Source organism: Crotalus tigris, unplaced genomic scaffold (genome assembly GCF_016545835.1).
Source record: "Crotalus tigris isolate CLP2741 ecotype Arizona unplaced genomic scaffold, ASM1654583v1 scf7180000024337.5909745, whole genome shotgun sequence".
NCBI classification, from domain to species: domain Eukaryota; kingdom Metazoa; phylum Chordata; class Lepidosauria; order Squamata; family Viperidae; genus Crotalus; species Crotalus tigris.
Window position 1 is genome coordinate 82,354 of NW_024100507.1, and position 12,641 is coordinate 94,994.

Below are 12,641 nucleotides of genomic sequence, written 5' to 3' on the forward strand. Positions count from 1 at the left end.
CAATTTTGCAGAAATTCATTCTTGAAGATCAAGATAAAAGACAGCTGAAGCACAATACAGTATTAGAATTGTGCTGAGTTTTAGAATATTTGGAAAAATATAATGAAAAACATGCTGCATTATTATTATTTTTTTAAATCAAGAGACGATCTAGTGACAGGATACACTTGCTTCTTACATACAATTGGCAGAAAGATTTAAAGTAGAGAAAAGAACTTTTAATTTTGAACAAGGTAAGATTGAGTTTGAAAAAGTGGCCTTGGGTAGCTTTGCCTTCCTTTTTCCTGCCTTTGGTCTCCACTCACTGTCTGATAATATTTGTTTTGCTGACTGATAGTCTATGGAGGAATCTGGTGTGTGAAAGATCTGGAAGGCTAGTGTTCTAGGTAAGACAATAGAGCTGACATAATTTACCAGTGATAAATACTTAAATTGCAGTGTCCTCAAAGATAATGAACAACCAATTGTACAAGCTTATCCACTAAGTTTAAAACAAGAAGGAACAGATGAATACCTAGAACTTTAAAAGCGACAAAATAATAAGAAAGCAGCTGATGTCATATTCTTTTCAAATCTATTCACCAGTCTTATTCAACAGAATAGGATAATTCCCTTCATCTGCTGCTTGTAGGCTTCTTGAAAGGACAGAGAGTTAGCTGTTATTTCCATTTTTAATGTTATACATTTGCCACTGGGAGGAAAAATAGTTGTAGGCATGTCTCCTATCTCGGGTGGCAAAATAACGTGAGTCATTTTAAGTGCTATAAACTCTTCCTTGAGAAATGCATGGTTTATTTCAGTTCCTCAGACAGGCAAATGTCATCATGTGCATACTTAGAAGCTGCTGATTTTCAACCCCAGATTGTAAAAGCAAAGCTATTTTAAAACTGCCCTTCAGATTTGTTTCTTGGTGATAACCAAGACTGTATTTTCAGCAAGTAATTTCATCAGAGTTCCAGACTGCAGCAATCAGGGCCTCATGAGTCTTCACAAAAAATCAAGAATTCATCCTCCTTGCATTCATTAGACTTAAATTCATCTCGTTTATGTCTTGCTGGTTTCTTTTCTAACTTACTAGCTTCTCCCTGGTGCTATGTGGCCAGAACTAAGATAACATTTCAGTGCTATTCTAAGAAACTTATTGCTTCTTGGAAAATAGAGTTTGGAGCTGTAACAAATTTGATGAGAGAGGTGATGTATGTCCTATCTCAATAGATTTTCCATTTTCCCCAAAAGGATTGAGAAGAATGACAAATTTAAGAAATGCTGCATCACATTAATTTAGATTTTCAATCTACTTTTCCAGAACCAGTGGAGTTTCTCAGAGTAGTACTGAAAACTATGAAGATCTTTCAGAAAACCTATCATGCTCTTTAATAAGCAAGGGATTTAGTTAGTTTTCCCAGTGAAAGACACCTGGTTTCTTTTTCCTAACTTATTTTTTTTCCCTGTGTTTTACATATGTGCAGAGGAAAAACATCTTACAAAAGGCCATTCAATACCAGCATGGTTTAAATACATGATACATGATTTCTTTGTGGAGGGGAACATAATCTTTATATTTCAATATATTTATAATATTTCACTTCTCACTCCCTCATCCAATTTGTAATATTTCTATCTGCAAATTGAGAACAACATTTCTCAATGAAATATTTCTTTAGTTACTGGCCTTAGTGGCTAGAAATTCTAAGAAGTATAGTTAATATATTTAAAGGTCAAGTCTGAAAAGTCTACTGTTTTCTCTTTCTCTTTGTCTTCCTATATATGTTGAGAAAAATAGTCCAACACTGGAATAAATATAAAAACAACTGTTTAATAAACTAGCAACTGTTTGATAAACTTAGCTTTCGTCGGCTAACTGCCGACATCATCAGAGTGGAATCCTGGAGGTTTGAAAGCCTGCTTATAAGACCGGCAGTTTGTGTGCTCTGCTCATAGAATGCATTACCGGTCTACACGCCCCAGTTGACCATATTGCTTCTAATAGTCTCACATCTGTTTGTACACTTGTAAGCTCGGGGATCATTGCCTCTTTTTTTGTTGCTCTCTTTGCCCACTTTGGACATATCTGGGTACATGTTGCTATAGGATGGTCCTCCAGTGCCTCCTGTCCTGTGGCCACCCCCCTGTTGTGAGTGTGGCACCCCACCTCCCATCATTGGCTCCTGTACAAATCGTGCTGGGGATTTCTCCCCTTTGCCAGTCGTGGTTCTTTGTTGTTTCAGACAGCGGTTCTGGTCCTGCGTAGGCTGCATCTGTTGCACTCATTGTGAGTTGTTACTCTGTTGTTCCCACTTTCTTAGTGCCTGGACAACCATGGGATCTGGCAGGGTGAGAGCTGTGAACCATAAACACAAAGCTTTCGCTGTGTCCCTGCACAACAGCTACAGTGCCCTTGCTGACCTTAATAGGGACATTTAGGAGACTGGTAAAGGTATTTGTGAAGATAACTCAAATAAGCAGGGGATTGTGGTCCGAGATGAAGAACTAGATTTTGACAGGGAGAAGTGTGAATCAGGTATTGCACATCAGTCATGCAAGAATATAAAGGCTCCCAAAAAGAGAAGCTACCTTCTGGTAGGTGATTCAATTATAAGGGATGTAAATTTAGGAAAGGACACAGAGGCTTTGAAAGAGGTCAGGTGTCTTCCAGGTGCTACTGCCAGTAGGGACAAGAATCGTATTTCTAAAATAATCAAGAATGGCAGCAAGGACTGTGATGTGGAGGCTATTGTACACCTTGGCACTAATGATCTGTCCCAAAAAGATGTACTCTCTGTGCAGAATGATTTCCAGAGCTTGGGGAAGGAACTTAGCAGAATAGGCGGTAGGCTTACTTTCTCAGAGGTTTTACCAGTGTATAAGGAGCAAAACGGAAAAGGCCAGCGCATAGCACAATTCAATATGTGGCTAAAGGAGTGGTGTAAAGGGGAAGGCTTTGGATATATTAGTCACAATGTCAGTAGCTGGTCCAATCAAAAGATGTACAAAAGTGATGGTTTGCATCCATCAAAAAAAGGGACTGAGTTACTCGGCTATAAATTCACAGATTTTTTGGAGGGAAATTTAAACTAAACGGGGACAGGGAGTTAATTGATACGGAACAACCCAATTTAGAAATTATAGGGCTATCAGTGTATATAGCATAGATGTGTGTGTGGACAAGAATACCAACCTTGCTATCAAGCAAAATGAAGTCTCTAATAGCGAGTGCCACACAAAGTGCACTAACCAAATAGGTGGTAAAACAATATGGGAACTCAGGCACCACACAGGTTATGTAGAAAGGAAACACAGGGCCACTCACAAAGGACTCAAATGTTTATACACCAATCCACAGAGTATGAACAGCAAACGGAGAATTAGAAATTCAGGTTAATGAGGGCAGATATGATATTGTTGCCATTACGGAAACGTGGGATGAAACCCACACATGGAACACACAGCTAGAGGGATTTAAATTATTTAAAAGAAACAGATCAAATAAAAGAGGAGGTGGAGTTGCTCTCTATATAAGAAATAACAACATCTCTACAGAAATAGAACACAACAATGATAAAAACTGTCTTGAATGCATTTTGGGTCAATATAAAAGGGGGGGGGAAATGACATTGCCATAGGTGTATACTACAGACCACCCAACCAAACAGAGGAAATAGATGAACTTTTTGCTAGTCAGCTAACTAAGTTATGTAGGAAGCACACCACAATAGTAATGGGGGACTTTAACTACCCTGACATCAACTGGGAGACAAACTCCGCACCAAGTGGAAGATCAAACAGGTTCCTGGCAAACCTAGCAGACAACTTTGTCTCCCAAAAATTAGAGAAGGGAACTAGGGGATTAGCCATTTTGGATCTAATTCTCACTAACAGAGATGAAATGATAGACGGTGTTGAAGCCATAGGAACCCTGGGAGGAAGTGATCATGCAATATTAGAATTCAACATTAGAGAAGCACAAGCAATAGAACACAGTCAAACTAGAGTCTTGGACTTCAAGAGAGCTAATTTCAATAAACTTAGAGAGGGCTTGGGAAGGATTCCATGGATGAGAATCCTCAAGGGGAAAACACCTCAAGAAGCTTGGGAAATTTTGAAAAATGAGATAATAAAAGCACAGTCTAGCACAATACCAACAAAGAGGAAAAATAACAGCTCTCAAAAGAAACCAGCATGGCTGCATAAAGAACTCTCTGACAAATTGACAGATAAAAAGGACAAGTACAGAAAGTGGAAAGAGGGGAACATAACTAAGTCAGAATATCAGCAAATAGCCCGAGCCTGCAAAGATGAAGTGAAGAAAGACAAGGCTCAAAATGAACTAAGGCTTGCGACCAAAGTCAAAAATAACAAAAAAAGCTTCTTTCAACATGTAAAAAACAAGAAAAAAGTGAAGGAAACGATTGGTCCATTAGTGGGGGGAAGTGGCAAGAAGGTGACAAACAACAGGGAGAAAGCAGAACTATTTAACTCGTGTTTTGCATCTGTCTTTACACAAAGGAAAAAACAGACCAACCTATTAAAAATAGTGCCATAAAAAACAAAACAGAAATACAAGTTAAGATAGGCAAGAAAATGGTTAGGGAGCACCTGTCCAGCCTAGATGAGTTCAAATCGCCAGGACCAGATGGATTACACCCCAGAGTTCTCAAGGAACTGGCAGATGTGATATCGGAGCCACTGAACTATATTTTTCAAAGATCCTGGAACACAGGGGAACTACCCGAGGACTGGAAAAGAGCTGATGTAGTTCCCATCCTCAAAAAAGGAAAAAAAATGGATCCAGGAAATTACAGACCTATCAGCCTGACCTCAATACCTGGGAAGATCCTGGAAAAGATAATCAAACAACGAATCAACGAACACCTAGAGGCAAACAAAGTCATTACTAAAAGCCAACATGGGTTTGTCAAAAATAGATCATGCCAGACAAATCTTATTGCATTCTTTGACCAAGTGACAAAATTAGTGGATCAGAGGAATGCTGTGGACATAATTTACTTGGACTTCAGTAAGGCATTTGATAAAGTAGATCACAACCTACTACTTGACAAGATAGAAAAATGTGGGGTAGACAGAAACACCACCAGATGGATCCGTAGCTGGCTGACCGGCCGTACTCAGCGAGTGGTCCTCAATGGAACTGCATCTATATGGAGGGAAGTGTGTAGTGGGGTGCCCCAGGGCTCTGTTCTGGGCCCAGTACTCTTCAACATCTTCATCAACGATTTGGATGAAGGGATAGATGGGGAACTCATCAAATTTGCAGATGACACCAAGCTGGCAGGAATAGCCAACACTCCAGAAGACAGGCTTCAGATACAGAAGGATCTGGACAGACTTGAACACTGGGCACTAACTAACAAAATGAAATTCAATGGTGAAAAAAGCAAGGTTCTACATTTAGGCAAGAAAAACCAAATGCACAAGTACAGCATAGGTGGCACCATGCTCAATAGTAGTAACTGTGAGAGGGACCTCGGAGTCCTAGTAGACAATCACTTAAATATGAGCCAGCAGTGTGCTGCAGCTGCCAAAAAGGCCAACACAGTGCTAGGCTGCATTAACAGAGGGATAGAATCAAGATCACGTGAAGTATTAATACCACTCTTCAATGCCTTGGTAAGGCCACACTTGGAATACTGCATCCAGTTTTGGTCACCACGATGTAAAAAAGATGTGAGACTCTAGAAAGAGTACAGAGAAGAGCAACAAAGATGATTAGGGGACTGGAGGCTAAAACATATAAGGAACGGTTGCGAGAATTGGGTATGTCTAGTTTAACGAAGAGAAGGACAAGGGGGGACATGATAGCAGTATTCCAATATCTCAGGGGCTGCCATAAAGAAGAGGAATTAAGCTATTTTCCAAAGCACCTGAAGGCAGGACAAGAAGCAAAGGGTGGAAACTAATCAAGGAGAGAAGAAACCTAGAACTAAGGAGAAACTTCCTGACAGTGAGAACAATTAATCAGTGGAACAGCTTGCCTCCAGAAGCAGTAAATGCTCCAACACTGGAAGTTTTTAAGAAGAGACTGGACAGCCATTTGTCCGAAATAGCGTAGGGTTTCCTGCCCGAGCAGGGGGTTGGACTAGATGACCTCCAAGGTCCCTTCCAACTTTACTACTATTACTATTACTATTACTCCCTGCCTTGTGAAACCGTGTTAACTACGGTCTGCTTTCTGAATGGTCATCCAGACCCAACTTTGTTTTCATAGAGTTAATATACTGTGCTGGGTTTTAGTTTTTTTATTTTAAAAAAAATGGTATGGGAAGCATCACTATAAACTGTATGAATGGGTGAACCATCTGTGATCGCACGGAAGCAACATTTTAAAATGGAAAGCAAACTAGGGTAGGAAACCAGTGAACATACTAGACATCGAAACCAATTGGATAATGTTCGGGATGGAGTACAGGAGAAAAAGATACATGTTTAGGCTAATAAAGCGTCAGGGTTCCTGTGCATATTGTATCATCCTGAAAATAATCTCTGGCCTACCTCTATCGTTGCCGTATCTCTTTTTCATCCCATGAAAAACTAGCTTTCAGTGATCCATCTCTGTCTTATCTCCCAGACCGTCCTCAACCACCTAGCAAGCCCATTGTGTTGCAGGAAGATGTCAAGGCCAGGAATGTGCTATTGTCCTGGGAGCCAGGCAGTGATGGGCTGTCACCTGTCCGATACTATACTGTGCAAACACGGGAACTCCCTGATGGGAAATGGATGTTACATTCTGCATCTGTGAAGCACAACACCACATCCTTCATTGTGAACAGGTGAGGCAGGAACTGATGCGATGCAAGAGACTTTTATTTAGAAGGGGAAACGGTTGTTCAGGGTTCCAGTTTGTCCGACTGTTCAGCAGCCAGACAATCCAAGATTGTGCACAGGTAGTTCGTGACAAACCATCATTTGTTTACCAACCATTCAAAGTTATAATGGCACTGAAAAAAAGTGACATATGACTGTTAAGTTCTCACACTTAACAACTATCTCAGCATTTCCCAGAGTTGCGTGATCAGAATTCAAGCCCTTGGCAACCAGCCTGATGATTGCAGGGCCACATAAGCAGACTCTGACAAGCAGAGTCAGTTGAGGAAGCTGTATTTGCTTAATGACCATTTGATTCATTTAGCAATTGCAGTGAGTTGCTTAACAGCTGTGGCCAAAAAGGTCGTAAAATCAGGGTTGGGACTCACTTAATCGCCTTGCTTAGCAACAGAAATTCTGGTTCTAATTGTGGGAATAAGTCAAGGATCCCATTTAAAGGGTGCCATCCCAGTCTGAACTCAGTTCTCATAACTTAATTCTAAGCCTGGAAGCAACACTAGCTGTCGAGTCACACAGCTACATCCAAAATGCTTTTCCAAAGACTGGAGGAAGGATTTGCTGGTCTTGGAACAACAACAACAACAAAAAAATTAGAATGTAGGTCTTAGCAAGCAGAAGACAGCAGCACACATGTGGGAATTTGTTCTTCCAAAACTAAAAACCGATCCCTTGCATTCTATTTGCAGATTGAAGCCATTCACCACCTACAAATTCCGTGTTAAGGCAACCAATGACATTGGTGACAGTGAATACAGTGAAGAGTCAGAATCACTCACCACACTACAGGCTGGTATGCAAATGTGCAAGGTCATGAATTACTACCCAGTGTAAAACCTTTTTTTTCCATCTCTTGAGAAAAGAGATGATCATGCAATGTAAAAAGGTAATATGAATTCAGTGAGTGCACTGTTGCATTCTTAGGAACCTTGATTATCTTTCACTTAGACAGTCTGAAAAGATCTCTTCTTCAAAATGTACTAGCTCTACAACTAAAGAAACAAAACAAAATCAGGTCAAAAGAAGAATAAAGAAGGGGGGGTTGCCCCTTTTTTACTATCTGGTTTCCCACTTGTATAATAACCCATCTCACATCTAACCCTATTCAGATCCACTGCTATATTTTCCCTATTGTAGATTTATCTCTTATGTTTTATTGGTAATGGCCTTGTTTATGTTAAAGTACAAAAGAAGAAATCATAGATAAAGCTGGCTATTGAGGGAGGCAAACTTTGTGCTGTGACAAATTGAGCAGATTGATACATCTGGGACTCAGTTTAGACAATAGTGTTAGGCACAATTCAAACAAGCAATAGAATTATAATAGAAACTGAAAATAGAAAAAATAATGGAATAAAATCTATAGAGAAACTAATGAAAAGAATGGTAAGCAGAAGAAACAAGAGTTCCTTAACAAATTAAGACAGGCATATGGTAGATAAGATTTTTAAAAAGGCCAAGATAAACCTGTTACAATTGGCTCCATTATTTCAGATTAGTGAAGTATTCCACCAGAAAATCAACTTGTTTTAGGATCATGGTATCCTCCAATCTGCAAGGAAATTGTAATCACACTTGATCTTCATCTCCAAAAAGAAGTCATTTAAACTTCTGTGAAAGATGATGACTTCATAGCTTGCACTTCCTGGTGTTCTTTTCATCACAGAAGAGCTTGAGTATTTGACTTGTATTTCTTCTTTTCCTCAGCCCCAGAGGAAGCTCCCGCCATTTTGTCAGTGACACCGCACACCACCACATCCGTGTTGATCCGCTGGCAGGTAGAGTAGCTTATTCTTTCATTCATTTCTGTATTTTAACTCTGAATAAAAGAATCTGAATGTTCAAGGATGTCCACATTTTAAAGAAATGTTTTTCTTCCTTATAATATACTGTATGATCTTTTGTACAGTATAGTGTTCTAAGTTTGTTTTCCAGAGGGAAGGCATTCCAGTTATGCAATCATATACAAGTAAATCTGAACAAAGATAGCAGGATGACAACTTATTTTGAATAAACAGAATACTAGTTCCTCATTTACTTGCACTTAACTTTATTATTCAAGCTGATAACTAACACAAAGAAAGATTCTGTGTTCACAGGGTAGTTGACTTTGCTATTGAAATACAGGACATCATAAATTGATCTTGTTGCCCCAGGATTTATGGGAAAGGATGATCCTCTCTGCAGTGTAAAGAGAACTCTAGTTCAGGGCTTTTCAACCAGTGGTACGGATACCAACTGTGGTACATTGGCACCTGGCAGGTGGTACGCGACCATCCTAGAAAAGTGGTAGTGAGGGAGGGGAATGAGAGCGCTGCCGGGCGGGCAGGCAGGTGTCTTGCTCGGCTATGCCTTGGGGGGCACTTTTTTCAGTGCCATTGTGACTTCGAACAGTCACTAAGCGAACTGTTGTAAATTGAGGACTACCTGTGCTTTATCACTTTTTCCCTTTTTTTTTCGTCATCAAGTTTTTGACACCTTGCTAGGCAGGTGGTACTCGGATATTGCCATATCCTAAAAGTGGTACAATGGGTGAAAAGGTTGAAAAGCCCTGCTCAAGTTGGTATGCATATAGTGGAGGAGGGCAGAGAACCAGTACTCAGTGGTACTCGGATATTGCCATATCCTAAAAGTGGTACAATGGGTGAAAAGGTTGAAAAGCCCTGCTCTAGTTGGTATGCATATAGTGGAGGAGGGCAGTGAACCAGTAGCATAAAGGCATTTGGGGTGGAATTATGAAAAACAACTTGCGGAATGTTGAGATCAGGAGAAAGCTGGAGGGATCCGAAATGGATAGTGGGACTACTTCAACCCACTAATCCTCAGTTTTGGGGCATCTTCTGCCTATATCCCTGGATTCCATCCTGCTAGCAGGGACAGCATGAAAATCCAAAACTGTGGTATCCCTCAGAATTTTCATATTTGAAGATATTGCCGTGGGTACTCTGTGCTTCCAAGGATCACTTTTGCATTCACTGTGTCTTCTTATGCAGGCCCCATCTGAGGACAAAATCAATGGCATCTTGCTAGGCTTCCGCATCCGATACCGGGAGTTGCCATATGAAGGGGTACGAGGCTTTATTGCCCGTAGCATGGGCAGTCCCAATGCCAGATGGACAGAGTTGACCCGTAAGTCTGCAGAGGGAGAATGTATGAATTAAAGACGATCAGAATGTAGTTCACTCACCAGACTTCCGGAAAAGGGCTGTACTGATTGCCTTTAAATGAGTTTGCAATATCATTCCCAAGCAAGCTGTTCATAAGACCTGGTCCTAAGGATTGCACAAAATGCTTCCCACAATGATATGGCTTCTATTCAGTACAGCACAATTCCTCCTATGCTAATAAATTCAGAAACTGTCCTAGAGCAATACATGATTGAACTCCAGCAAAAAGCCAGTATATGCATCAAAAATCCAAAACAGCACTGTCCAGGATTCCTCTTTCTAATTAATCAGTCTGAAACAATCTCTTTTTCAAGAAATATTAAAGTTACATCATAAAACACTACTTTGAAAATTGGGAAGCCTATTCTCCCAGGTTCACATGCAGTATGTAATAATGTATGTATCATACTGGTTAACAAGACAGCTGTGTAAAAACTACAAGGCATTACAGATAAATCATTCCAGGGACTTACTAATGAAAATATACCCAGGCCGACAATTACAAACTTACAAAAATGCACAAGCAGAAACATCCAGCATAAAAACTTTCCCTGAAGGGAGTATCTGAAGCAGTTGTTTATGGCCTTTGGTTGCAGCAAACCACAGCTGTATTTGGTCCTCTTGGGGTTGCAAGCTTTTTTTGTGTCAGCGTGTCAGTCCTTAGCAGCTTCAAGGTCTTGGTTGCCAGAAGAGGCTTTTATGGAGTACAGAATGATGGGACATATATATCCAATCTATCCCAATGTCTGTAATAGATTCTGAGAAATTTTGTTTGTCCTTTGAAACTTTGATTGTCTTGCCCTCTCTAGCTATTTGTCACTTTTCTCTCTCGCCCCCTACTGTTCATGAGACCCCCCCCCCTTAACATCCTTTGCTTGGACTGAGAATTTCTCCCCGTCCTGCTTTCTTGCATAGTAATGGTGTTGCTTAGTTTAGCTTGTATTGTCCAGATGTTTCTTTCCATGTAGCTAACTGTACTGCTTTCCCCTTCTGACCACTGCCATCCCACAGCAACATATGCCATGCGGAATTTGAGCGAGGCCTCCCTGACACAATACGAGCTGGACAGTAAGTGGCCGCTTCCTCCTTTGTCTGTACTCCTGTCTCTGTTTGTGTCTTTGGGCTCGTGGGTGTTAAGCAATTGTTGGGGGACGATGCAAAATTACAATTAGCATGTCTGGAAGGAAAGATGCCATAAACTAGGGCTGCGTTTCTTTAAAGGTAGTGATAGTAGGTGTGATGAAGATGTTAAAGAGCCCAGGGCTCTTCAACATCTTCATCAATGATTTGGACGAGGGGATAGATGGGGAACTCATCAAATTTGCAGACGACACCAAGCTGGCAGGAATAGCCAACACTCCAGAAGACAGGCTTAAGATACAGAAGGATCTTGACAGACTTTAACACTGGACACTATCTAACAAAATGAAGTTCAGTGGTGAAAAAAGTAAGGTTCTACATTTAGGCAAGAAAAACCAAATGTACAGGTATAGTATAGGGGGTACCTTGCTCAATAGTAGTAACTGTGAGAGGGATCTCGGAGTCCTAGTAGACAACCACTTAAATATGAGCCAGCAGTGTGCTGCAGCTGCCAAAAAAGCCAACACAGTGCTGGGCTGCATTAACAGAGGGATAGAATCAAGATCACGTGAAGTAGTAATACCACTTTACAATGCCTTGGTAAGGCCACACTTGGAATACTGCATCCAGTTTTGGTCACCAAGATGTAAAAAAGATGCTGAGACTCTAGAAAGAGTATAGAGAAGAGCAACAAAGATGATTAGGGGACTGGAGGCTAAAACATATAAGGAACGGTTGCTGGAATTGGGTATGTCTAGTTTAACGAAGAGAAGGACGAGGGGGGACATGATAGCAGTGTTCCAATATCTCAGGGGCTGCCACAAAGAAAAGGGAGTCAAGCTATTCTCCAAGGCGCCTGAAGGCAGGACGAGAAGCAACAGATGGAAACTAATCAAGGAGAGAAGCAACCTAGAATTAAGGAGAAACTTCCTGACAGTGGAACAACCTGCCTCCAGAAGCAGTGAATGCTCCAACACTGAAAGTTTTAAAGAAGAGACTGGACAGCCATTTGTCTGAAATGGTGTAGGGTTCCTGCCTGAGCAGGGGGTTGGACTAGATGACCTCCAAGGTCCCTTCCAACTTTATTATTATTATTATTAATAATAATATTAATATCAATATTATTATTATTATCCTATTATATAATGTAACTATTATCCGTCTCTTGCCAAATCCAAAAATTAGTAAGGCTGATTTCTGCAGGTTTTTCCTGATTATACTACAAAAATAAGCATAACAGAATCCATTTTGAGAACTCCGTTCAAGTAATGGAACAAGTGTAATCCACACTGATCAATAGCTTAAAATAGCATATTCGGGAAAGTGGATTTCCATTTCACATATGTGGCTGTATAACAACTGCAGTAGAATGAAAATGGAGAAATAATAGAAGAGGACAGCAACATCCTCTTTGGAGTATTGAAAAAAGAGATGAGGAAATGAGGTCCAGGAATCATGGAAATGAAAGGGAGGTGATAGAAAGCACCCTTGAACAATTTAAGTTCTATTCTCCTTGTTTAAAATAACATTTTTACTCACAACTATAATTAAGAC

The 12,641-nt window shown here is 40.4% G+C and overlaps 1 protein-coding gene across 2 annotated transcripts in view; it reads left to right on the plus strand.

Annotated features, from left to right (window-relative positions):
• The first annotated feature begins 6,384 nt into the window (after nt 1-6,384).
• The window catches only part of LOC120300023 (protein sidekick-2-like), a 36,793-nt gene continuing 30,536 nt past the window's right edge, over nt 6,385-12,641 (plus strand). The window contains exons 1-5 of one of the 2 annotated variants that reach the window (XM_039325505.1): nt 6,385-6,788; nt 7,530-7,633; nt 8,548-8,618; nt 9,834-9,969; nt 11,019-11,075. In XM_039325505.1, coding sequence (XP_039181439.1) covers nt 6,736-6,788; nt 7,530-7,633; nt 8,548-8,618; nt 9,834-9,969; nt 11,019-11,075 — 421 coding nt within the window. In that variant the 5' untranslated portion in view covers nt 6,385-6,735. The remainder of the gene's footprint in view (nt 6,789-7,529; nt 7,634-8,547; nt 8,619-9,833; nt 9,970-11,018; nt 11,076-12,641) is intronic. The other variant, XM_039325506.1, reaches the window with a different exon arrangement.